The 26,167-nt window shown below is 46.2% G+C and overlaps 1 protein-coding gene across 3 annotated transcripts in view; it reads right to left on the minus strand.

Moving 5' to 3' along the window:
- Positions 1 to 26,167, minus strand: part of OBSL1 (obscurin like cytoskeletal adaptor 1) — a 1,294,044-nt gene that overhangs the window by 88,835 nt on the left and 1,179,042 nt on the right. For all 3 annotated transcript variants that reach the window (XM_069616948.1, XM_069616946.1, XM_069616947.1), the window contains one exon: positions 18,904 to 19,057. In XM_069616948.1, coding sequence (XP_069473049.1) covers positions 18,904 to 19,057 — 154 coding nt within the window. The remainder of the gene's footprint in view (positions 1 to 18,903; positions 19,058 to 26,167) is intronic.

Raw genomic sequence — 26,167 nt, forward strand, 5'->3', positions numbered from 1 at the left:
ATTCCATTATAAGTGTTCCTCCAACAAAAGAAGTTAGAATTGGTGTACTCCCACTCATAGATGCCAGTCCAATCAGCACACAAACATAGCTCACATTCATGAAGAAGTTGGAGAAAATAACATCTTCTGTCACCCCAGAATGAAACACTGCTGTAACATTAATCATGGCCTTTACAAGTTGTTTTAAAATTAGCTACAGCTAAAAAAGACTTGTCAAAGAACTGGATGCTTAGACCAGGTGAGCTACATATAATAATGACGATACTTCGAGCTATAAGGTCTTGGATGGTACAGGCATTGAGGACACCTTTACTCTACTTTATGATGCAAATGTTGTGGCGAAGATTCTATCAGGGGAGTGCGTAAGCAGAGCAGTTGAAGCATGCACGTCACTAGGGATTGCACTTTTCAAATGCATCATCAATTCATTCTAAAAAAAGCATGTTGAAATAAAGGAAAGGATGGAACATGAGCTTAAGAAGTTACTTCAAAGTTTACAAAATCAGTCCATAATTAAGTTGCAACATTTCTGGCCAATTTGAATGTGATGGCCAAAAAGGAAGAATATCAAGAAAAAACAACCCTCATAGTTGCTCTTCAATATATTCCTATTGTGGACACAATGCTTTTATTTATCAAATCTGTCTGAACTGCAAACTGGGATTTGCATATTGCATCACTTGTAGAGTTTGTCAAGTACATTTTTGCCTTCGATTTGATAAACTACACAAGTATGTAAGCATGGTACTTAGCAGAAATTAAACAGCTTGAAAGCAAAATTAAAAGTTACTCACCATAGTGACCAATGTACTCCCAGTCCGTAGTTCCCTTTGCTCCATACTCTATGGGTGTCCCTCCCTAGGGACGGGACTGGAACCTTTTTCTTCCAAAAAAGAGAATTTCTGCTTTAAATTTACAGGTACACATAGGCGCGGCTATGGGCATGCCCACGCCCCTATAGCCCCACCCTCCGGCACTTTGCCTCAGTGCCCTTGTACGTGCCAAACAGCTAGACTAGCCTGACCTAATTATACTGTGGGGAGGACGGAGGGTCGTATGGTGGAAAGGGGGCTATGGACCAGGAGTACATTAGTCACTATGGTGAGTAACTTTTAATTACTCCTACATCCTGTCCCCTTTCCACCATACTGTATGGGTGATTACAATTGACAAAGAAGCCCTAAGAGAGAAGTGATGTAGCTCAACCGCCCTGGCACTAACATCTAGACAGTAGTGCTTACAAGATGCTGATGAAGAGGCCCATATGGCTGCCTTACTGATGACCTGCCATGGCACCTGTCTCTGGAAAGCTACAGCTGCTGCTTTAGTCCTTACTGCATAAGCATACATATTTTTTAGGGCATGACATTTTCTGCAATTTAAACGACTCAGTGATGGCAGCCACCATCCATCTTGCTATGGAGGCCTTGTAGACTTGTCCACCAAAAGCTGACCTGCCAAATATGACTAGAAGGGCGTTGGAATTTCCTGAACTGCTTTATCATGTCTAGGAAGAACTTGAGAGTCCTCCTAACATCCAAGTAGTGCAAAGCCTTCTCTGCCTCTGACTTTGGTTCCAGAAAGAAGTTTGAGAGGACGATCTCTTCATTGATGTGAAACGATGAAACTACTTTTGGTAGAAATTGTGAATGAGTCCTCATGACCACCATTTGTTTGTAGAAGACCGTATAAGGCCCTGACGCCACCAGCACCTGGATCTCACTAATACGACTAGCGGACATCAGACCAACTAACAGAGCCGTCTTGAGAGTGACCTATTTCATGTGGTCGTAGCAGTGGGTTCGAACGGCATGTGCGCTAATGTAGCAAGCACCACATTTAGGTCCCACACAGGGTGTGGTCTCTTGACTGGAGGGTAAAGTCTGGTTAACCACTGTAGATGTCTCTTCACAACACGGTTGGTCGAGGAGAAAGAATCTTCTTCAGTATCCCTTTACGCACAAATAGCTGCCAGATATGTACGACATGTGTCCACCTGCTCACCAGTGCTGGCTAGGTAAGCTGAAAAATACAGAACGTGGCCAAGGGAGTAGAAAACTGGATTTATTGCATTGTCTCTGGCCCAGTAACAGAACGTGGTCCATTTGCCTTTCTTCTGTAGTCTAGTGGACTCCTTTCTTGCCATTTGGATGATATCCACATTGGACTATGAAAGCGCTAGCCTCTATGTCTTCAGCTGTTCAGGTACCAAGCTGAGAGGGCTATGGAGTTGGGCTGAGCGTGAACAACTTTCCTCTCCTGCCTGAAGAGCTGCAAAGGTCCTATAGAGTTCAGGGCAACCGGCACCCAAGCCGCTATTCTCAACAGGTCTGAGTACCAGATTCTTGCTCGCCAATCTGGTACACCAGAATCATCAGACACTGAGTCACATACTGAAATGTCTGAAACACTGTCTGTATCAATGGCGTTTGAAGGAAAGTGTAACACCACAGGTTGTTCCAGGAGATCTGGAGTGTATCCCCTAGTGACTGTCTGCCCTTCCCCATCCAAGAAGCGAACCGTCTGCATTTGGTATTGTTCTCTGATGCGAAAAGGTCCTTCTCTGGCTGTCCCCAAACCCTGAACAGGCCACTGAAGACCTGCGTGCCTAACTCCCATTCATAGTTATCTGTCTGGAGCCTACTGAGTGTGTCGGCCTCTGTGTTGCTCTCTACCAGTAGGTGGACAGCACTGAGCTGGATGCCCTGCTGCAGGGCCATTTGTGCAGTTAAATAGCACAGTGCTGTCAACCTCGTATCTCCCGGCTTGTTGAGGTAAAATATGGAGGTGGCCAGAAAAAAAACAATGAAAACAAATAATGCAGCAGGAAAGATGAAAAAGAGCAAGCTTCATGGAGCCCGCTGGAAGCACGTCTGATCCCGTCGGTGCGGAAAAGGGGACTGAGGCTATGCACCGAAGGGCGGGGCTATAGGAGCGTGGGCACACTCGTAGCCGTACCAACACGTTTTTGTAAATTTAAAGGGGAAATGCTCTTTTTTGGAAGTAAAAAGGTTCTGTCCCGTCCCTAGGGGGGGATGCTCATTCACTATGGAGGCAAGGGGATGGGAAGTAGGAGTACACCAGGACTTGTGGGGTGAGTTTCAGAAAGGGATCTTGGTAGTAAGCAAGACAAAATTACCCTTTTGTGCTTTAGGTTCAGATGAAGTTCTGGAACATCAAAACAGGGCAATGAAAGTACTTGTGATATGGTTAATATTAATCAAAAGAAACAGGCTCTAGCACGATTCTTTGTAGCCCCTCCTGAGCTATCAAGGCCATCTACAGAAGCAAAAACGATTGTAGGAATCACAGTTTGTGAACGGTCAAACCATCACCACCTAACAGCATCCCAAGCAACACTCAAAAAGGAAGATGTTCAACAGAGCTGCAGTTCGATCATGAGATTGACTAATCCTGTGAATTATGATGGAAAATAACTCATCAACATCTCGACAAAGGCAGTTTTTGATGAATAAATTAGACTTAGTAACAGTGGAGTTGCAGCTGCTGGTGTATGAGCTGGTGAGGCTGAGAAACGTGTTGGATATAGTAGCAGCCTAAGGAAATGCAAGGTGTGGAAGGGGCAGTAGAACATGGGGAACCTAAACTTCGCTTGTAGAGTGATAGCTGCAGGAAGAGTATTTTTCAGAAGGTTGGATTTGCCATTGTCTATTGGCACAAAGTCACATCTAAGGCATTCAATGTGGATCCAAGAATAGAGGGTGGTGGAGGGGTGCAGAAGGACATGTGCCGTACATTATCAGCATAGTTATTAAGGGAACTGATGGAAGTGAAAGAGGGATGCTAATCCTAAAGGAAATACTGCCTGTTCCAGGCTTTACTATTATTGCAGTATTTTAGGGCTAGCAAGGGATTAGAACTGGTGGGCAGTAAGGGATTGCCTCAGTCTTGGGTGGAAGACACGGGTGCTGAAACAAAGGGGTAAGGCTGGTGAAATAGAAGAGCACAATGCACCAGAGGAACAAAGGTTCTGAGGCAGAGTTGGGTGGAACAGGCGTTGCTCAGATTTACCCAATGTTTGCATGAAGACCTTTTTAGGATATGAGAGAAGGAACACCCACTGACTAATATTTCTGCCCTGAAGAGTGGACAGACAATAGCAAATAATGATTTGAGGCCACTCTGTTGAATAATGGCAAGACAACTAATCCCAAAAGAGCACCCATAGAAGGCAGATGAGGCAATCTTTCAACTAGGCAGAACAGGTATGGCTAGGGCTCGAGGGAATGAGATGGAGTGAACAGTTCACAATGCTGCTCAAACTAGGAAGGAAGAGGAAAGGAGCGGACATACCAATTATATAACAAGTTGAGAATGATTTGGGTTAGTTGACTGGTTTGGGTATCATCAAGTTAATGGAGAATGTTTTGGGGAGAGTATGGAGGTTATAACCTATCACAAGGTCCATGTGGCTACAGTTGCTTTAACGCAGAGTATGAGAGGGGATCTAAGAACACAGCAGTGACTGACTGTCATGATGCCTATTCCCTGATAGCCAGTTCAGGGCCAGCGTCCCCGAAAGCAGACATCATGTCCCCAGGAAGGGACCCAGCAACCCCTTATAGGGGCTCTTTGGACATTGTCCTGGCGCCTTTGGTGCCAGGCTCATAGAAGGCATCAGTCCTGGCACCATAGGCGGCAGGCTCATTATGAGAGTGCTTGGATGGACTTACCTGATGCAGACCATGCTGCCGGATCCAGACCTCCTTGAGGTCTGAAAGGGACTATTTTACCTATGGGACTATTTTACCACTCGGGCATGGCTGAGGAAGAATACTTACCTGGAACTACTTTGGGGGCTATTTAAACCACGCCCAGACAGCAGCTCACGCTTCGCGTTGTTCTGCATCTAGCAGCTGGACGCTCACCGTGTCTGCTCCTGCATCCTGGCTCCAGCCACGCCCGCCTGCAACCTGGAACACCTGAAAAGGAAGGAAAGGAGAGAAAGGTGAATAATTGAACTTTACCTACCTCCATCCGGAGTCTGGAACCATCACTCCGACGATCCTCAGAAAAGACATTTTTTTTAGAAGCGCATTGCATCGCTCGCTGCAGCGCCACGTTCCACTCACCTTCACGAGGGGCCCTCAGGCTCTTCAGCCACCATTGGCACCATCCGTCGCCTTTCAGCGCCTAAGGAGAAAAAGAGACAAAACAAAGGTGAGCGAAGGAACAGATTGAGGAAGGCCTGATTCTTCCACCTTAAGACTTACCTGATTATTGTTGGGACAATCTTTCCTCACCTCGGGTCGGCGCCGCTTCTTTGGCACTTCCGTACCCCAGCCCCTAAGGGGAAAAAGACACACGCATTAGTGGGTGAAAGCAAGATCACTAAGGGAACCATCCATCAAAAAGACTCACCAGAGTTACCTTCGGCGAATCCATTCCTCTACGCGGATTCTTCATCCTACATCTGAAATAGAGAAAAGGACAACGGACAATTAAGGCTTGAACTTTTGCAACTGAATACTTACGGCCTCATATCGGAAAAGTCAAGCGGAGTTGAATACTCACCAAACCCGAGATCCAGTGAAGTAACTGGAAATCAACGCGCCCCTGCATCGGAAGCAGGATGGAGAGCTCGTCCTTTCAGACTCTAAGGTGAGACTCTACGGGGAATCGCGGAGGGGGTTCGAGGAGTGTGAGAGGGGTAAGGGGGGAATCCGACACATTATCCAGCAGACAGTTAATCCCCTTTTCCATCTACAGAAGGATTCTTCTACGGGCCAGACAGGCGAGGTTTGGGGGTCCGGTCCAGTCCGTCTTCCGAGTCCTGCGCATCACCTTAGAAGAGGTCATAGCAGTTCAGAACAGATCGGCGCCTCCGTGGGAATCAGGTGAGCGTTACAGAACGCAAAGCCTACCTACAATTTCCCACCCGGGCGCTATGGAGACTTCCAAGACAGACCAGCTGGCCTAGCTATTGGGGGAATTACGGGCTGAAGTTCATTCCGCTCGCCAGGAGACGAATGCCCTCAGGAGAGAGTTAATTGTATCTAAAGAATGATGATCTTGCCAGACAGCTATTACAAGGTCAGGCTGGTCAAACTCCTTTACCAGGTTCTGGGGGTAATTCCGCCCCAGTGGTTTCTAATAACCCAGTGCAAATTAATCTACCTGGAAATATGCCACTGGCCCCACCGGAACGTTTTGCCGGGGACCCCAAAAGGTTCGCTGTATTCATGAATCAATGCCAATTGCACTTCCTCTGCAGACCTGGGGCCTTCCCTAACGACCAAACCAAGGTCGCTTTTGTACTATCATATCTCAGCGGCTGTGCTGCGGATTGGTCAGTTCCACTGGTTACTCAAGATGACCCAATTCTTCGGAACTTTCAAGCCTTCCAGACAAGCATGGAAAGACTTTTTGTGCGGCATTCTCAGGGACAGGCCCTGGACAACGAGCTTCTATCCCTACGACAGGGTAACCAGGACCTCTTAGCCTATATCGTGACCTTCAATAGGTTAATTGTGGAGGCTGGATGGCCGAGGATAAAAGAATCACGTTATTCCATCGAGGTCTACGTGGAGAACTTAAGGATGTCCTGGCCCAGGTAGTAAATCCACCCCAAGACTGCTCTGAATATATAGACTTGGTGGTCCAATTAGATCACAGGCTTCAAAACAGAAAGGCAGATCGATCCAAGTTTGAGACCCGGGTTTTGGTCAAAACCCATGTTAACCCTAAGGGTGCCGATGTTACTGAACCTATGCAAATTGGAGGGGTTAAAGGACCTTTAACTCAAAAAGAGCGTGAACGAAGACGGCAAATGCAATTATACCTTTATTGTGGGGCTTCTGGACACTTTTTACGAGATTGCCCTATAAAACCGTCTAAGAAGGCGGTAGGAGTCACTGATAAGAACCTGATGGAATCTGAGTCGGGAAACGACCACGCCCGACAAGCGTAGGGGTCCGCTTGCCGAGCTTAAAAACTAACTCTCTGACCTCGCATTTCATCATGCCAATGGTCCTTGTAAATCCGAAGCAGCCTGGGCGGTTACATGCCATTAAGGCATACATCGATAGTGGGGCTATAGGAAACTATGTGGATCGTGAATTGGCTTCCAGGATCAACCTCCCTCTTTGCCCTAAAACCAGTAAGGATGTCATCACCACAGTGGATGGAACCGAAATCGCCTCTGGGCCGGTAACACACTCCACTACTGAAGTGACATTGTTGGGTCAAGACGGACATCGGGAGGCAATTGTGTTTGATGTAATCAAGGCTCTGCAATTTCAAGTAATTCTAGGAATCCCTTGGTTGGAAACACATAATCCTCGAATTGACTGGCGAGCAAAGAGGATAACCTTTCCAGATTGTGTACAAACCTGTTATCCAAGAAATCCAAATATTGGCCTAGCTACAGTAACCCCTGTCATTTTGCAAATACTGCCAGAATACCAAGAATTTCAAGACGTCTTCCAAAAGGAATAGGCCAATACTCTACCGCCTCAGAGGTCGTACGAATGCCAGATCGATCTATTGCCCGGTGCACAACCCCCTTGCAGCAGGATCTATGCCCTTACCGAACCCGAGAATCTTCATTTACGACAATATCTAGATCAGTACCTAGCCAATGGTTTTATTCTCCCGTCTAAGTCTCCTGCATCCTCGGCTTTATTCTTCGTGCCTAAAAAAGAAGGCGACCTCAGAACTTGTATTGACTACCGCGCATTGAACCAGATAACTGTTAAAAACCGATACCCTTTGCCTTTGATCCCTGAACTCCTTGACCAGGTGAAGGATGCCTGCATATACAACAAGTTAGATCTCCGGGGGGCCTACCATCTGGTGCGAATAAAGGAAGGCGATGAATGGAAAACTGCCTTCCGCACCAAATATGGGCTATTCGAGTACCAGGTGATGCCTTTCAGATTGTGCAATGCACCGGCTGCCACCTTTCAGATTGTGCAATGCACCGGCTGCCTTCCAATACTTCATGAACAATGTCTTTCGGGAACTCATCAACGTTTGTGTTGTCGTATATATCGATGACATTCTTGTGTACTCCTCTTCGGAATCTGATCATAGAAAACATGTCAGGGCAGTTCTCGAGAAATTGCGCCAACACAAACTATTTGCTAAACTTGTTAAATGTGTTTTCCATGCCACGGAAGTCGAGTTTCTTGGTTTCATCCTGACACCTAAAGGATTCCGCATGGACTCACGGAAAGTGGATGCTATCCTCAAATGGCCATCGCCTAGCTCTGTGAAAGGTGTCCAAAGCATGCTTGGCTTTGCCAATTTTTATCGCAGGTTTATCCCGGAATTTTCTCGTGTTGTTCAACCCATCACTGTGCTCTTAAGGAAAAATAAACGTTTCGAATGGTCTGAAGAAGCCGAGCAGGCCTTTCAGGAACTAAAAGCTAAATTTACCTCCGCACCTGTATTGAAGCACCCGTGCCCAGATCTCCCTTATGTCGTCGAAACTGATGCATCCAGCCTAGCCATGGGAGCTGTCCTGTCTCAAAGAGATCCCGAAACTAATCAACTGCATCCCGTTGCATTTTGGTCCAGAAAATTCTCAGCACCCGAGGTTAACTACACAATCACTGACAAAGAACTGTTAGCCAATAAATCCGCCTTTAAAGCCTGGCGGCATTATCTACTTGGCGCTAGACATACCATCACGGTGATCACCGACCACCGGAACTTACAGTATTTAAAGACTGCCAAGGCTCAGTCATCTCGACAGCTCCGTTGGGCTTTGTTTTTTGCGGAATTCGATTTTGTAATCACCTACCGTCCTGGCAGTAAGAATGGCAAAGCGGATGCTCTATCCCGAATAGGAATGGGAGAAACTGATACTAACTCAGAACCTGTACTGATAATTCCCGAACAGAGAATTTTGGGCATGACTTCTTTACAAACGCTTGAAGACATTCAAGCTAGAGTTAAACAACTCCTGGACCCTACAGACTTACAGGATTGGGTACAAAAGGGATCTGACTTTACTATAAATAATGATTTACCTTATTTCCAAGGGCGCTTATTTCTGCCACACAAGGAATTACAAGAGCTCGTTATTTCTCGTTATCATGATACACTAATAGAGGGGCACCCCGGTATTGCCAAGACGGAAGAAAAGGTGAAACGACAATTCTGGTGGCCTTCTTGGCGAAAAGATGTTAAATCATTTGTGATGTCCTGTGGTGTTTGTGCCCAAAATAAAGGCCAAAAGAAAAGAACAGCCGGTCTCCTTCAACCTTTAGGCATTCCACCAGCACCTTGGCACACCCTGTCATTGGATTTTATTACGGACTTACCTCTTTGTTCAGGATATAACACTATTCTTGTTATTGTGGATTTATTTTCCAAAATGGCCCACTTCATTCCATTGAAAGGTTTACCTTCAGCTTCAGTTCTAGCCAAAGAATTCCTTGAAAATATTGTTCGTTTACATGGATTCCCGTCTGTACTAATCTCAGACCGGGGAAGCCAATTCATTTCCCACTTTTGGCGTAGATGTTGTCAATTGGCACAAATCGATGTAAGATTATCGACTAGTCACCACCCTCAGACCGATGGTCAAACAGAGAGGACGAATCAGACCCTTGAGCAATATTTACGGTGTATGTTGCAGCAATCTGAAAGTAACTGGAAAGACATTCTTTGGATAGCCGAATATGCATATAATAATTCGGTACACTCTGGAACTGGGCAAAGTCCTTTTTATACTTTATATGGGCATCACCCTCGAACCTCAGACCTCGACTCGCCTCAAGGCCTCGGAATACCCGCAGTGGACCATCTGCATTCTACAATTACCCACGCCTTCAAAGAAGCAACTACACATTTACAACAAGCCAAGAGAAAATACAAGAAGAATGCTGACCTGCATCGGAGTGAAGCACCTCAGTACCAGATTGGGGACCAAGTATGGCTGGCTACCAGGCACTTATCGCTCAAGGACCTCGAACTTTTAATCCAAAATATCTGGGGCCTTACTCCATTACGGCCATAATCAATCCAGCGGCCGTTAAACTTGATTTACCAGCTAACATGCGAATTCACCCTGTTTTTCATGTGTCACTTTTGAAACCAGTGCAACCTTGAACCAGACTAATCAAGCCTCCAGAACCCATTCAAATAGATGGAGAACCTGAATTCAAGGTGAAGAACATTTTAGATTCAAAGATGTTAAGGTCAAAACTTTTCTATCTAATCGATTGGAAGGGATACGGGCCTCAGGAGAGGTTGTGGGAACCCAGTGACCATGTACATGCACCTCGATTAATTAAGAAATTCCACCGGATCTTCCCAAACAAACCAAAGCCCCCGGAGGGAACAATCTTGGGAGGGGCCTTGGGGGAGAGTGCTGTCATGATGCCTACTCCCGGGAAGCCAGTTCAGGGCCAGCGTCCCCGAAAGCAGACATCATGTCCCCAGGAAGAGACCCAGCAACCCCTTATAGGGGCTCTTTGGACATTGTCCTGGCGCCTTTGGCGCCAGGCTCATAGAAGGCATCAGTCCTGGCACCATAGGCGCCAGGCTCATTATGGGAGTACTTGGATGGACTTACCTGATGTAGACCATGCTGCCGGATCCAGACCTCCTTGAGGTCTGAAAGGGACTATTTTACCTATGGGACTATTTTACCACTCGGGCGTGGCTGAGGAAGAATACTTACCTGGAACTACTTTGGGGGCTATTTAAACCACGCCCAGACAGCAGCTCACGCTTCGCGTAGTTCTGCATCTAGCAGATGGACGCTCACTGTGTCTGCTCCTGCTTCCTAGCTCCAGCCACACCCGCCTGCAACCTGGAACACCTGAAAAGGAAGGAAAGGAGAGAAAGGTAAATAATTGAACTTTACCTACCTCCATCCGGAGTCCGGAATCATCACTCCGACGATCCTGAGAAAAGACATTATTTTTAGAAGCGCATCGCATCGCTCACTGCAGCGCCGCGTTCCACTCACCTTCACGAGGCGCCCTCGGGCTCTTCAGCCACCATTGGCACCATTCGTCGCCTTTCAGCGCCTAAGGAGAAAAAGAGACAAAACAAAGGTGAGCGAAGGAACAGATCGAGGAAGGCCTGATTCTTCCACCTTAAGACTTACCTGATTTTTGTTGGGACAATCTTTCCTCACCTCGGGTCGGCGCCGCTTCTTTGGCACTTCCGTACCCCGGCCCCTAAGGGGAAAAAGACACACGCATTAGTGGGTGAAAGCAAGATCACTAAGGGAACCATCCATCAAAAAGACTCACCAGAGTTACCTTCGGCGAATCCATTCCTCTACGCGGATTCTTCATCCTACATCTGAAATAGAGAAAAGGACAACGGACAATTAAGGCTTGAACTTTTGCAACTGAATACTTACGGCCTCATATCGGAAAAGTCAAGCGGAGTTGAATACTCACCAAACCCGAGATCCAGTGAAGTAACTGGAAATCAACGCGCCCCTTCATCGGAAGCAGGATGGAGAGCTCGACCTTTCAGACTCTAAGGTGAGACTCTACGGGGAATCGCGGAGGGGGTTCGAGGAGTGAGAGGGAGAAGGGGGGAATCCGACACATTATCCAGCAGACATTTAATCCCCTTTTCCATCTACAGAAGGATTCTTCTACGGCCAGACAGGCGAGGTTTGGGGGTCCGGTCCAGTCCGTCTTCCGAGTCCTGCGCATCACCTTAGAAGAGGTCATAGCAGTCGAGAACAGATCGGCGCCTCCGTGGGAATCAGGTGAGCGTTACACTGACAGGGCCAGAAACGAGATGAACAAGTTACTTACCAACTGTAACGTTCTTCCGACTGGATGTTCCTCCCACGTATTCCTAATCTTGTGATAATTCGTTATCTCCAGCTTCGCAGCTTCGGAAACCAAATTTCTCGGCAGAGGGCGCTGTGCTCGAGGTCGTGGTGTCGATTATTCCTCGACGGACTCCGTACTCTGTCGACGTCACCAATGGTATAAATAGATCTAGCCGCGCCCATCGCTTCAGTTCTGTTTTTTCGATGAAACATATAGGAGGAACACCCAGGCGTGCCCCATGACCGATACATTCTTCGTGAGAGGAAAGTGTAAGAAAACGTAAACGGTACTGTGGGGTAAGATGGGAGGGTCAATGAGGAATACGTGGGAGGAACATCCAGTCGAAAGAACGTTACAGTTGGTAAGTAACTTGTTCTTCGAATGGATTGTTTCCTCCCACGTATTCCTCATCTTGTGATAGGCTCCCATAGCAGTAGCAATTTTGGAGGCGGGAGTACTAATTTCAGTTTTCGTGGACAGAATGCAGAACTGCCTTGGCAAATAAACCCTCATTAGAGGAGGCAGTATCCAAACAATAATGTTTAACAAAAGTATGCATTGTTTTCCAGGTTGCAGCTGCACAAATATCTGCTGCCGGGACTCCCCTCTTTAGAGCCGCAGAAGTAGCCATTCCCCTTGTAGAATGGGCACGAAGCCCATCTGGTGGTTCTTTTCCCGCTAATCTGTAGCATTCAACTATGGCTAATATGATCCACCGGGAAATGGTCTGTTTTGTTACAGATAATCCTAATTTATGACCAGTATAACCCACGAATAGTTGGTCATCCTGTCTCAGTTTAGCCATCCTTGAGATGTAAAAACTAAGAGCCCTCTTGTTATATGTAATCTCTCCTCTTCCTTGCCCTGATGAGGAGGAGGATAAAAAGTTGGTAGTACTATTTTTTGTGACAAATGCAAGTCCGAGACTACTTTTGGTAAGAACGAAGGTTATCCTTATAAAAAATAGCATATGATGGTTTGCATGAGAGAGCCTGAAGTTCACTAACCCAGCGAGCTGATGATAGGGCCACAAGAAGGACAGTTTTTAGAGTTAAAAGCCTCAATGGACATGAATGCAGAGGCTCAAAAGGTATGCAAGTCAAGAATTTTAGTACTAAATTTAAATCCCAAGTTGGTACATGAAAAGATACTGGAAGGTATACATTAGTAAGCCCTTTTAAGAATTGAATGATTAACGGTATTTTGAAATATGAAACCTCTTCCGAGGAGTGCTTGAAAATGGACAGCGCAGCAAGGTATCCTTTGATTGTTCCTATCTGGAGCCCCAGATTAGCTAGATGTAATAGAAAAGAAAGCATCATTGGGGTGCCACACTGAAAAGGGTCCACATCCTTGTCTTTGAACCAGCTACTAAACCTGTTCCAGCGACATCAGTACAAAGATTTTGTTGCTGATCTTCTGGCCGAAAGCAAGATTTCCATTACGTCATCCAGAAGATCCAATCCTTGTATCTCAACCTCTCAGAAACCATGCGTGAAGGTTGAGTGTCTTGACCTCTGGATGGAGAACCCGACCTTCCTCTTGCGAGAGAAAATCCTTTCTTTGCGGAAGACGTATTGGAGGACAGATGGATATGTCCAGAAGGTCCGGGTACCACGTCCTCCTGGCCCAATCCGGGGCAATTAGGATCATGGTTTTCCAGAACTTTCTCAACCTCCTGATTACTTGAGGAATCACGGGGACTGGGGGAAACGCGTACAGCAGTGGAAACTTCCACTCCACTACGAATGCATCTCCCAGAGCTCCTCTTTAAGGAAATTCCCTTGAGCAGTACTGATCGCACTTCCGGTTGATCGCAGTGGCGAACAGATCCACTTGAGGGGTTCCCCAAAGGGCGAAGATCTCCAGAAGGACTTCCTGAGCTATCTCCCACTCGTGAGAGACCGTGCTCTGCCTGCTCAGTGCATCTGCCGCCGTGTTCTTCTCTCCGGCTAGGTGAATCGCCGATAGAGAGATTCCTTCTTGTATTGCCCAGAACCATAGCTGCATTGCCTCTCTGCACAGTGGTAGTGACCCTACTCCTCCTCTTTTGTTGAGGTAGTACATGGCCACTGTGTTGTCCGTCATTATCAGGACATTCTTTCCCTGTACAGAGGGCAGAAAGGCCTTCAGAGCTAGTCTGAGTGCCCTCAGCTCCAAAAGGTTGATGTGTAGTTTGGACTCCGATGGAGACCAACGACCGCTGATTGTCAGATCATTGATGTGTGCTCCCCACCCCATGAGTGAGGCGTCCGTCACTACTGTTATCTTCGGCCATAGTTGCCAAAAAGACTCTCCCTTAAGAATGTTGTCATTGCAAGCCCACCATCGAAGATCCTGAGCAACTGCGCTTGGGACTTGCAGAAGATCCGACATATTCCCTGAGAACTGGGAACACTGAGTTCTGAGTGCCCATTGAAGGGATCGCATTCTCAACCTGGCCTCTGGTACAAGGAAAACGCAGGATACCATGAGGCCGTGCAACCTGAGAAAATCGAAGGCCGGTAGACGTTGGGCATTCTGGAATTTTGTTACCATCTGCTGGATGTGGAGAGCTCTCACCTCGGGAGGCGAGGCTTTTCCTGAGGAAGTGTCCAAGACTGCTCCGATAAACTGGAGCTTCTGGGATGGTATCATGTGGGATTTCTTGAAAATGAGGGAGAAGCCCAATTTGTGGAGGAAATGGCAGGTGATCGAAAGATGTTCCTGAGCTTGTTCTGGAGAACTTGCTCTGATCAACCAATCGTCCAGGTAGGGGTAGATGTGAATGCCCCCTCTCCTGAGACTTGCTGCCACAACCGCCAACAGTTTGGTGAAAACCCTCAGGGCGGAGGTCAACCCGAATGGCAGAACTCGAAATTGATAATGAGAATTGCCAATAGCGAACCTCAGGTACTTTCTGTGCTTTGGATGAATTGGCACATGAAAGTAAGCATCCTGAAGGTCCAATGATACCAACCAATCTTGGAGTTGTAGAGCCTGAAGGATCTAAGAGAGAGTCACCATCTTGAACTTGCCTTCCTGAGGAACTTGTTCAAGTTTCTCAAGTCCAAGATGGGTCTCAGTCCTCCGTCCATTTTTGGGATGAGAAAATATGGGGATTACCAACCCCTGTTCCTCTACGCTACAGGTACCAGTTCTATGGCACCTTTCTCTAGCAGGGTTAAAATTTCCTGCAACAGGAGCGGATCCGGAATTTTGGCGGAGTTGGCTCCCGGTGGATGATTCTGAGGCCTTTTTAGAAAAGGGAGACAGTAACCTTGGGCTACTGTTTCCAGTGCCCAAGCATCTGAGGTAATGCCCCGCTATTCCTTCAGATGCTGAGAGATCCTGCCTCCCACTGGTGTTTTGTGCAACAAGGTCTCAGAGGGATTTGGAGGCGGCTGCAGGAGTGGCTGAGGGTACAGATGCCACTCCTGAGGCTGATTTTGCACCTCTTCCTCGTGCTCCACGAGGGAAGTTTCTTTTGCCCCTTTGAGAAGCCTGTCCTCTTCTTCTACCAAAAGAGGAGTAGTATCGAAACGAACGACCCTTCCAGGAAGATGAGCCGGAACAGGGTTTTAGAGGCAAACAGGTGCTAAGTGATTTAGCTGCCGCTTTCGAGGTCTGAAGTTTTTCTAGGCTTTCATCAGCCTTTCTGCCAAAGAGCCTCGAGCCATCAAAGGGCATGTTGAGGAGTCTAGCTTGCACGTCTGGTGCAAACTGCGACTTCCTCAACCACGCAAATCTGCGTAGCACAACGCTTGCAGCCATGGATCTGCTGATACTATCAGCAGTGTCCAGTCCAGACTGGAGACATTCCCCCATTGCCTCCTTCCCGTTTTTAACTATATTCAGGAAGCCTTCCCTTTCCTCGCCTTCCGGAATATGATCAGCCGCCGCCGAATTACAGTCCCACAGGGTATGGGTAAACCTGGCTAGGGTACAGGTGACATTTGCCGACTTAAGTGCAATACTGCCTGATGTGAAAACTTAACGTGCCTAGGCATCAACTTTTTCATCCTCTCTATCTGGAGGGATAGTTGGATAAGCAGTTTGTTTTGAAGTGGATGCTGCCTGAATGACTAAACTCTCTGGAGTCGGATGTTTATTCAAATATTCAGGATCCGTTCCAGCTGGTCTATATTTTCTTGGAAAAGTGCTATCTGCAGCAGCAATACTCTCTGGTTTCTCCCAGTTTTTCTCCACAGTCCTTTGATGGGCCTTGTGGAAAGGGAGAACAGGATCTTTCTGAGGTCCCTTGATGATTATATCCATCATGTCATCTTGTTCAAAAATGGGTGAAGTATTACCCCAACCCATATACTCAATTACCCTAGTTATAAGACCCCTGTACCCAGCATCTGCATGCTCTCTAGGATCAGGTCTGGCGAACTCTTAATTCTGGGGATGTGTCAATTCCACTGGCAAAATGTAGAGTATCACTCAGGTCTCTCATTCTAGCTTCCTGATCAATAAGTTCCTCAGGAACTTTTCTTGTACCATAAGAAACTCCAAAAGGAGTAACTTTGTCCTCTTCTGAAGCAGATTCTTCATAAATTGCTGACATAGACTTGAAACAGTCTGATCTGGGCAATGGAGTGAATCTCCTTTCTTCCTCTACTATCTGCGTCGAAGGAATTGATAAATCCTTCGAAATTGTCGAAGGGATCTTCGAAGACTTCGAAGATGACTTCGATACTGGCGGCGAGGATGTTTTTGGTTTTGGAGTCGAAATTATCGACGCTGAGGGCGTCGACGAAGTCGTCGACGACTTGTGTTTTTTACATGGCACTGGAGAAGTGCTCGACTCTCGAAGAGTCTTTGACGGATTTACGTCGACTCGAGTTCTTTCAGATTCCTCGACGCTACCGGTCTTTGCCATGGTAGTCTTGGACTTCCCTTTGTCGTCCAATGGAGCGACTTTAGGGGTATGACTTTTTCGAGGGTCTCTCTAGGGGGTCGGGCCGCATTCTCGAAAACCTCCATCATCTTTTTGCGGAATTCTTCCCACTTACTGGGAGAATCCGATTTAGTCGGACATCAAATCTCTTCGGTCGACTCTCAAGAAGAAGATGATGATGAGGGAAATCTATGTCTCCTCTTCATTTTTTTAGATGATGACAAAGTGTCTCGATCTACTCCTAGATCGAGATCTCTTTGTGTGCCTATGGTGATCCGATTCCTTCGAATCAGTCGCTTTCTTATGTCTTTTTGACATAGCCTTCTTAGAGGCCTACCTCCCCACCGACAGTTTACCTCTCCTCTCACGAAGAGCTTTCTCGGTCATGGATTGACAGGACCCACAGTTGTCGGTTCGGTGACTGGAACCGAGACACCAGAGACAAATCCGGTGGGGATCGGTGATCGACATTTTAGATCCACAATCTACATACTTCTTGAACCCGTCTTGGGTGTCGAAGGTAGTTGAAGATGACAACATTTTCTTCACCGAAAATAGAAGTGCCCCGTTCTCGATAGCAAAGCGATCGGAAAACGGAAATGATGCAACGGGCGCGGCTCGAGCTATTTATACCATTGGTGACGTCGACAGAGTATGGAGTCCGTCGAGGAACAATTGACGCCACGACCTCGAGCACAGCGCCCTCTGCCGAGAATTCTTTTTGTTCCGAAGCAGCAAAGCTGGAGATAATGAATTATCACAAGATGAGGAATATGTGGGAGGACACAATCCATTCGAAAGAGAGGTTTACTGGTTCTTGAAAATCCTTGGGAATTGGTATAGTGTAACATCGGGAAATACATTTGAGTGGTCTGCTTATTTCTTCCAGGGTGGTATGCACCTTTTGCTTCTGGACCTGCAGGTGTCGCAGAGCTATAGCTAATGAACCTGTGGAGATTTCACCAGGGTGCTGGATGTCAAAAATGTTCATTTTCAAGAAGAGTTTGGGAGCATTAAGTTAGGAGAAAAAGGGGAGATGTAGTGGCACTGGTCCTAGTATGGGCAGGTATGCCAGAGAAGAGCCAGACGAAAGGAAATAAAGATTGGCTCAGGGAATGTCTAAATAGGACCAAGTACTGGAAAGAAACAACACGGATAGGAAAGACCTGCAAATAAATAAAAGAAGGCAATGAGGGATGGATTTTATAGTATAGGAAGGAAAGGGTTGGACATTAGTACGTTAGATAGTGCACAGGGAATGGATAGCGTGTAACATTAAGTATAGAAACCAGACCTGTTTGACTATATTGCAGTAGACTTGAATGTAAATGTCCTCGAAGTTGTAATGTTTGGTGTGTTGGTAATAAAATAAAAAACTTTTTTTAAAAAGAAAAAAGTATAGAAACCAGACCTCCCTTGAACAAAGTAGCCTCTTGTCAAACTAAAATAAAGAGAGCCCAAAGCCATAGCAGTGAAACGTCAAAAGTACAGGGGTGAGAGGGAGAAACAAGAGAGGTGTGTGTGATAGAAAGAAAGAGACCTCAGACGTGGTAGTGATTGCAAATATTAAATTTTAAAAAATCACTCTCGTTCCAAAACAGTCTGGAACTTGGTTTTAGATGGGCCTTGTTTGCACACTGTAACAGGTCGACACAAGCACTTTTGTGCCTGGTGATAGGAACACCTCTCTGTTAAACTTGATTAGACTCAACCCAGAAATTTTAAATGCAACTCCTGTAAGCCTGCACCTTTGATGGATTTATTCTATTTACCATTAAATCATGTAGGTTTTACAAGCATTTTGTAAATGTGTGCTTTAATACATAATTTAAAAATATTTGCATTTGATTTATTTGTGATTCAGATTTGTAGTTAGCAGATGGTGGGCAGTAACGACTAATATTGTCTGCATTCTATGCAATCTGTTTGGCTTGTGGGACTCTAACAGCTGCTATGGCCTGCAACTGTGGACTATCTGGCTAAAAGAGTAAATCCATCCAATCTTCTTGTTTTTAGTTCTCTGAGCTCAGGTCCCACAATCCTGGTTGCTTTATTAACTCTAGGTGAGGGGTTTCAGAAAACAACAAAAAAGGCACCTTCATATAACAACAGCATGGCCTGCATTTTGACATTTATTATTCGGCTGAGCCTCTCCCAGTTATATCCAACTTCGATACCTCAAATATTAAAAGACATATAATCAATGAAGGCATTCCTGGATAACATGCATGTTTGAAATCCTACCGAAGACCTGAAGCCTTGCAGATGCTTTGCATTCTCCGGCATCACATGTGTATGTCCCAGCATCGTCTAGGCTGCACTGATTGAACTGTAGGAATCGCCGTCGTCCCATGGAGTAGATACGGCAGTTTGGACTTGGCTTTATTTCCTTTCCATCCTGAGGAAAAAAGATACCACCAATTAGAGACACACATATCTGCTCAAGACACTTTCTTTTCAGTCAACAACCGGAACTCTAACTATCACCATTAAATAGATCTTTCATTTTCATTTCATTGAAATTTATAAAGCGCTTTCGCTGACGTGCTGTACAGAAAGTTTAAAATAAAAGTTAGTGGAAAAAAAGATGAGCTTCCAACCAAAGCTGAAAAGTGTGAGTAGATGGAGAAGAACGATTATCATGAGTAGAGGAATTCCCGAGTCTGGCGTCAAGAAAGGAGAAAGAGTGGAACCAGGAACAAGCACAAGGAGCTTTAGGAATGGCTAGAAGATGAAGATATTGGGAACAAAGAGATGGGAAGGAGAGTAAAGAGAAATCAGGGAACAGAGATAAGATGGGGCAAGATCATAAAAATAAATATGATAAATAGAAAGTGGAACAGGAGTCTGGAGTCAAAGGGAAGAAGGGAGATTGAGAGAAGAGGGAGAAAGAGGGGAACGTAGGGAGCTGGAAAAGAAGATGGACAGCAGAAGTAAGACACGATGTCAAAGGAGGATAGATTAGGGCATCAAGAGAAGACGTTATAGGATCGAGAGGAGAAGCAGTGGGGGGAGCACAAGAAAGGAGGACGTGTGGGACATTTCCCTGCTTATCATATAGCCACTGTAACAACATATCTAAGGGCAACTCTATCGTGCATCCTCAAACTGGCAAAAGAAATCCCACTTATAGACTTTGCTACCTGTGCTACCTGTAGAACAACAGGAGTTATCTACAGTATAAAATGCCCTTGCAAGCTTTTATACATAGGTCAGACAGCACGTTCTGCATGTGAACTCTGGACCGAACATAAATCAAACATCCGCTGCAATAATGTTAAATCCCAGGTGGCCAGACACTTTGGAGCATTGCGACAATCTATTGCTCAAATACAATTCAACATTTTGGAGGTTGTGAGAAAACCGCCTAGGGGCAGCGACTACAATACATTACTCTTTCAAAGTGATATGTATTGGATTGTCCTCCTAAATACAGTACATCCCAAAGGTCTAAATGAGGACTTTCACTCAACTGTTTTATCTAAGTTTCCCCTAATTGTTGACTAATTGTTGTGGATTCCTATTATCCATAATTCTCTTCACATGTTTGAAAATTAATGACTCTTTGGAATCTGGAGTTCATGAGTGTTGCAATAGGAACATACTTCAATATATTCTTTTAGAAGATAAAGAGCAACCTTGCATGCTCTTTTGAGCCTACACATGGTTTATAATGCACTTTATTAGGGGTCCAGATATACAGCAGATAGATGTGGGTTCTGTCTGTTGTAGGATCGGATTTGTTTTCCTGATACTTGGCCCTAGAGTATCAATAGGCACTTCAATAGAATTGTCTCCCTCATATATGGGAGGACTTCACTTGCTTTACATTGCATCGGTACTCCAAATGAATGATTCCTGCTATACACGAAAGCATGCTATATTTTTCTCCCTCACAGTCTCTGTATTTGACCATGATTTCTGCGTGCTACCATGCTGCATCAACCCTCGATTACCATGAGGGTTTCTCTGCTAACAATACTGATGAATACACGTGACTCGATCGCATGAATTTCAGTATTTCATCACCATGACAAGAAGACGCTTCCTGTCATCCTATATTAATGGAAGCTACACACTTACGTACTTCAAGTGGACGTACCAATTTACAAACATGGGTAATCATGTGCTCTGTACACGTCACTAATGATTTACAACATTCCATCGCCATGACATTAGGACGCTGTAATGGGGGAGCTGAGATGAAGATAGGGTACCAACAACTGAATGCAGTGGAGGCAACCCCCCCACTTAAAGCTGAGCAGAAAAATCAGTATAGAATGATTTAGTATTGTAAATTATGTGAAAACAGTTCATAATGGTATGGGATATTAGTATTCTAACAGATGTCATGTTTATAAAGTCGAAAATGTATTTATCATGGTTTAGTAAGTAGGCAAAGTACAGAATTCATATTAAGGTTTTCCTATACACAGACAGAAAAGAGCTCTGACAAATGCCTTTTACTGAGGGAACAGACAATGTTCCTAAAATGAGTGAAATGAAGTAATGGTTCAGAGCGTGTATTATGAGGTAATTCTGAAGTTGAAACATTCAAGGCTACCATGCTGTCAGAAATTAGATGAATGTGCTGAAACCAGACAATTAATTGGGCCGTGTCTGGAAACTTATCTAAGGGGTCCAGCTGCATCAACCATATTTGGGCAGAGCACCAGGGAAAAAGCTAGAATGTGTGCCAAAATGTATTTTATTTTTGAAGGTTTAGATAAATTAAAAATAATTGCCCATTGAGCAAATGTTAACAAGGAGTTTTGCCTAGACGTGTGTAGAGAAAGTGGGAGCTGGATGCTCCCTCTGACTTGCTATAAGAGGGAGCCCCATTTTGAGCTCGGGGGCCAGTTTGTGTACCTGACAACGATGCTGTTTGTGCTCTGTGATCAGTTTGGCATAAAATAAAGAATGATGAACTTGACTGGCTCCTCGCTGAACCTTTGAGTTGTCCTTATTGATTGGTGTTGGAGTAAGAAAATCCCGCACCCCATGCACCTCAAGGTGCAGCTATCTCATCTTAAGGTACTCGAGGGAGAGCTCTGATCCCATGGGCCCGTCAGAGGTCACTCGGACCTCGATTACATTTGGTAGCAGAGGATGTTATAAACCATTGATTATTGATTAAAATAAGACACCTATTGACCGTCGACACGAAGCAACTCTAGGTCTTCGGCAATATCATGAGTCCTTCGCCATTCAGCTGAGTAGACTGTGAAGCTTCCCGTGGACAATGGTAGTCTAATTGACCCAAGACTGCATTCGAGGCGTGAAGGGACCCGTTTTAAAAACAAATCCCTTCCCATTCATACGGGCAGCTGACCGGACGAAAACCTGAAAAAGGCGGTGATTGCGAGGGTCGGTAGACAAACTGTTACGCTCACCTGGTTCCCACGGGGGCGTCGACCGGAACTGGGCCGCTGTTATTTCCACCAGCGTGACGTGTAGCGCCGAGATGACTGACTGGACTGGCCCGCTAAGCCTAGTTTGTCTGGCTCGCAAGAATATTCTTCTGCAAAGTAGAAGAGGAATTAACCACCCGTGGAATTGAGTGTCAACCCACCTTCCCCACGTCGATAAGCTCTCGGAGGACATCGTTCATGAAGAACTGGAAGGCTGCTGGTGCATTGCATAGTCCGAAGGGCATCACCTGGTACTCAAGTAGTCCGTACTTGGTGCGAAAAGCAGTCTTCCATTCGTCACCCTCTTTGACACGTACCAGATGATATGCCCCCCGAAGGTCTAGTTTCGTGTATATACAAGCGTCCTACACCTGGACTAGTAGTTCTGGGATCAAAGGCAGTGGGTATCGATTCTTGATGGTTATCTGATTCAGTGCGCGGTAGTCTATACATGTTCTAAGGTCGCCTTCCTTTTTCGGTACGAAGAACAAAGCTGAAGATGCAGGGGATTTGGACGGGCGAATGAAGCCATTAGCAAGGTACTGGTCTAGGTACTGGCGCAAATGAAGATCTTCGGGTTCCGTAAGGGCATAGATTCTGCTGCAAGGTGGTTGTGCTCCAGGTACAAGATCTATTTGACAATCATACGATCTGTGAGGTGGTAAGGTGTTTGCCTGTTCCTTTTGGAAGACATCCTGAAAGTCTTGGTATTCAACAGGTAATTGCATGGCTACTGGAATTACTGGGGCCAGGACTGAGTTTTGAGTTTTCCTTGGGTAGGAGTGTGAGCACATTCTGGGAAGGTTAGTCTCTTCTCTCGCCAATCAATACAGGGAGGTTTTTCCAACCAAGGTATCCCCAGTATCAGCTGAAACTGTGGGGCCTTGATTAAGTCAAACATCATAGCCTCTCGATGCCCATCTTGACTCAGCAATGTCATCTCTGCAGTGGAATGAGTTACGGGTCCAGAGGCAATTTCCGTTCCATCTACAGTGGTGACAACATCGGCCGTGGTCTTGCGGGTGAGAGATAGATTCATCCTGGTAGTCAATTCCCAGTCCAAGTAATTTCCTATGGCTCCACTGTCTACGTACGCCTTTACCGCGTGCATGCGTGATGGCTGCTCTGGATCTACAAGGACCATGGGTATGGTGAAATGCGAGGTCAGAATGTCCTTCTTTAAGCTCGGCAAGCTGACCTCTACGCTTGCCGGGCGTGGTCGTTTCCCGAGTCAGATTTCACATGGTTTTCGTCTGCTGCTCCTATACGTTTTTTGGGTGGTTTTACAGGGCAGTTCCGAAGAAAATGACCAGCAGTTCCGCAATATAAACATGATTGCAGTTGCCGTCTTCTATCTCTCTCCTTTTGGGTTAGGGGTCCTTTAACCCCCCCCGATTTGCATTGGTTCTGAGACATCTACTCCCTTGGAGCTTACGTAGGTTTTAACCAACACCCTGTTCTCAAACTTGGTTCGGTCAGCCATCCTGGTTTGAAGTCTGTGATCGAGCTGGACCACTAGATCTATATATTCAGCACAGTCTTGAGGCGTGTTCACGATTTGGGCCAAAACATCTTTGAGTTCTCCTCGAAGTCCTCGATGGAATAGTGTGATTCGCTTGGCTTCAGGCCATTCGGTTTCCACTACTAATCTATTGAAAGTTGCAATGTAAGATAAAAGATCCTGGTTACCTTGACGTAGGGATAAAAGTTCGTTGTCCAAAGCCTGTCCTCGGGAGTGTCGGGCGAATAGTCTTTCCATGCTTGTTCGAAAACCCTGGAAATCTCGAAGAATCGGGTCATCCTGGTTAACTAGTGGAATGGACCAATCCGCCGCACTGCCGCTGAGATATGACAGTACAAAGGCTACCTTGGCCTGATCGTTTGGGAAAGCTCCAGGTCTACATAAAAAGTGCAAGCGGCATTGATTCATGAATGTTGCAAACCCTTTTGAGTCTCCGGCAAAGCGTTCAGGCGGAGCCAAAGGAACGGCTCCAGGTAAATTTATCTGCACCGGGTTACTCGATGGTACAGGAGCTGGACTTGCCCCAAGTCCTGGTAGAGGTGTTTGTCCAGCCTGGCTCTGTAATAGTTGTCTGGCTAACTCATCAGTTCGTTCTTTTGACACTATCAGTTCCCTCCTGAGGGCATTGGTTTCTTGGCGGGCGGAATGCACTTTGGCCCTTAATTCCCCTAATAATTGGGCCAACTGATCAGTTTCCGAGGTCTCCATGACGCCCAGGTGGGTATTTGTGGGTAGGCTTCGCGTTCTGTTACGCTCACCTGGTTCCCACGGGGGCGTCGACCGGAACTGGGCCGCTGTTATTTCCACCAGCGTGATGTGTAGCACCGAGATGACTGACTGGACTGGCCCGCTCAGCCTAGTTTGTCTGGCTCGCAAGAATATTCTTCTGCAAAGGAGTAGAGGAATTAACCACCCGTGGAATTGAGTGTCAACCCACCTTCCCCACTCCCGTTGTCTTCCCACTGATCACTCTTGATGTCCCCTCCTTAGTCTCACCTGATGGTTTGGACGGATGAGCTCTCCATCCTGCGTCGACCGCAGGGGCGCGTTGATGACCAGTTACTTCACTGGCGTAGAGGAATTGGTGAGTTCCAGTATTGACTCTAAAGTCCAATTGTTCATAAGAGTTCAAATGTCTGCTCTTCACTCTGTCCGATTCCTTGCAGGTTGCCGATTAATCCACTCAAAGATTTCCAAATGGCACTCAGTAAGATTCAGGTAAGTCTATTGTGTTTTTCCCCTTAAGGGCCGGGGTACGGCGATGAAGCACAGTTGACTGTGCCGACCCGAGATGAGGTGAGACCCCCGTGGTAAATCAGGTAAGTTTTGTGGGGGGGGGAACTGGTATTGTCCTTGCTTTCTCCCCTTAGGGGCCGGGGTACGGCGATGAAGCAGAGTTGACTGCGCCGACCCGAAATGAGGTGAGTACCTCCCGTGGTAAATCAGGTAAGTCCTTGGGGGTAGCTTGTATGGCCTTAGAGAGTCCCCTTGCTCACCTTGCTGTCTTTGTCTCCTTAGGTGTCGGAGGGCAGCCGCGAGATGGAGAGAGCGTGATGGAATGCTGAAGTACCACCAAGCAGGTGAGTTCAGCGCGGCGCCGTAGGAATGCGAAGCGATGCTTCAAAGACTTCTGTCTTTCAGTTCCGTGGCGAAATGGATCAGGATTCAGGTAAGGATTAAAGTTAAAACTCCTGTTCTAACCTTTATCCTTTTTGTCTTCTTGTTTCAGGAGTCCCAGGACTGAAGCGGGCGTGGCTGAAGATAGGAGCTGCTGAAAACACGGTGAGCGTTACGCTGCAGCAAGCAGAATAACGCGAAGCACGTGTGGTTGTCCGGGCGTGGTTTAAATAGCCTTGGAAGAAGATCCAGGTAAGTATTCTTCCACAGCCCCACCCGAATAACAAAATAGTCCCGTCAGTAAAATAGTCCCTCCTGAGCCTCATTTGGCTTGAGTCTTCATGCAGCATGGTCTGCCTCCGGTGAGTATGCAGCATGGTCTGCTTCAGGTAAGTTATCAATAATGAGCCTGGCGCCCGTGGCCCCAGGACTGACTTTATCTTTATGAGCCTGGCGCCACAGGCGCCAGGACTGTATCCAAACAGCCCCTAACTGGGGCTTTTGGGCATGCTCCAAGTGGCATGATGCCTGCTTCCGGGGCTGCTGGGCCTGGTCTGGTCTTCCGGGGGCAGGCATCATGACACAAACGGTGGGAAAGGTGAGTGAAGAAATAAAAAATGCTATGACTTAAGGCACACAAATTAGTGGCGATTTCATCTCCAAAAAGTCAAACAGTTCTGAGATCAGTGTAAAAACTGTTGCACTTGAAAGTCATCATAAAAATTCAAACCAGCAACTATGGAGTTAAAATTGTGATTTTCGAGTTCTAGACAGGATAACTGATGAATCGAGCTAAGTACGGTAGAGTTTCGCATTTAAATGACAAAATTATAGTGATTTATAGGGGCTATTGTATGTGGGCACCGAAACTGCGTAGAGTTGAAAGAACAGAGAGTCGCGTTGAATTTACAGTGATTAGGAACAATGACAATGTAAAGGAAGGATTTAGATAAGGAGG

The sequence above is a fragment of the Ambystoma mexicanum genome, chromosome 9, assembly GCF_040938575.1.
Source record: "Ambystoma mexicanum isolate Mex_15411 chromosome 9, UKY_AmexF1_1, whole genome shotgun sequence".
NCBI lineage: Eukaryota > Metazoa > Chordata > Amphibia > Caudata > Ambystomatidae > Ambystoma > Ambystoma mexicanum.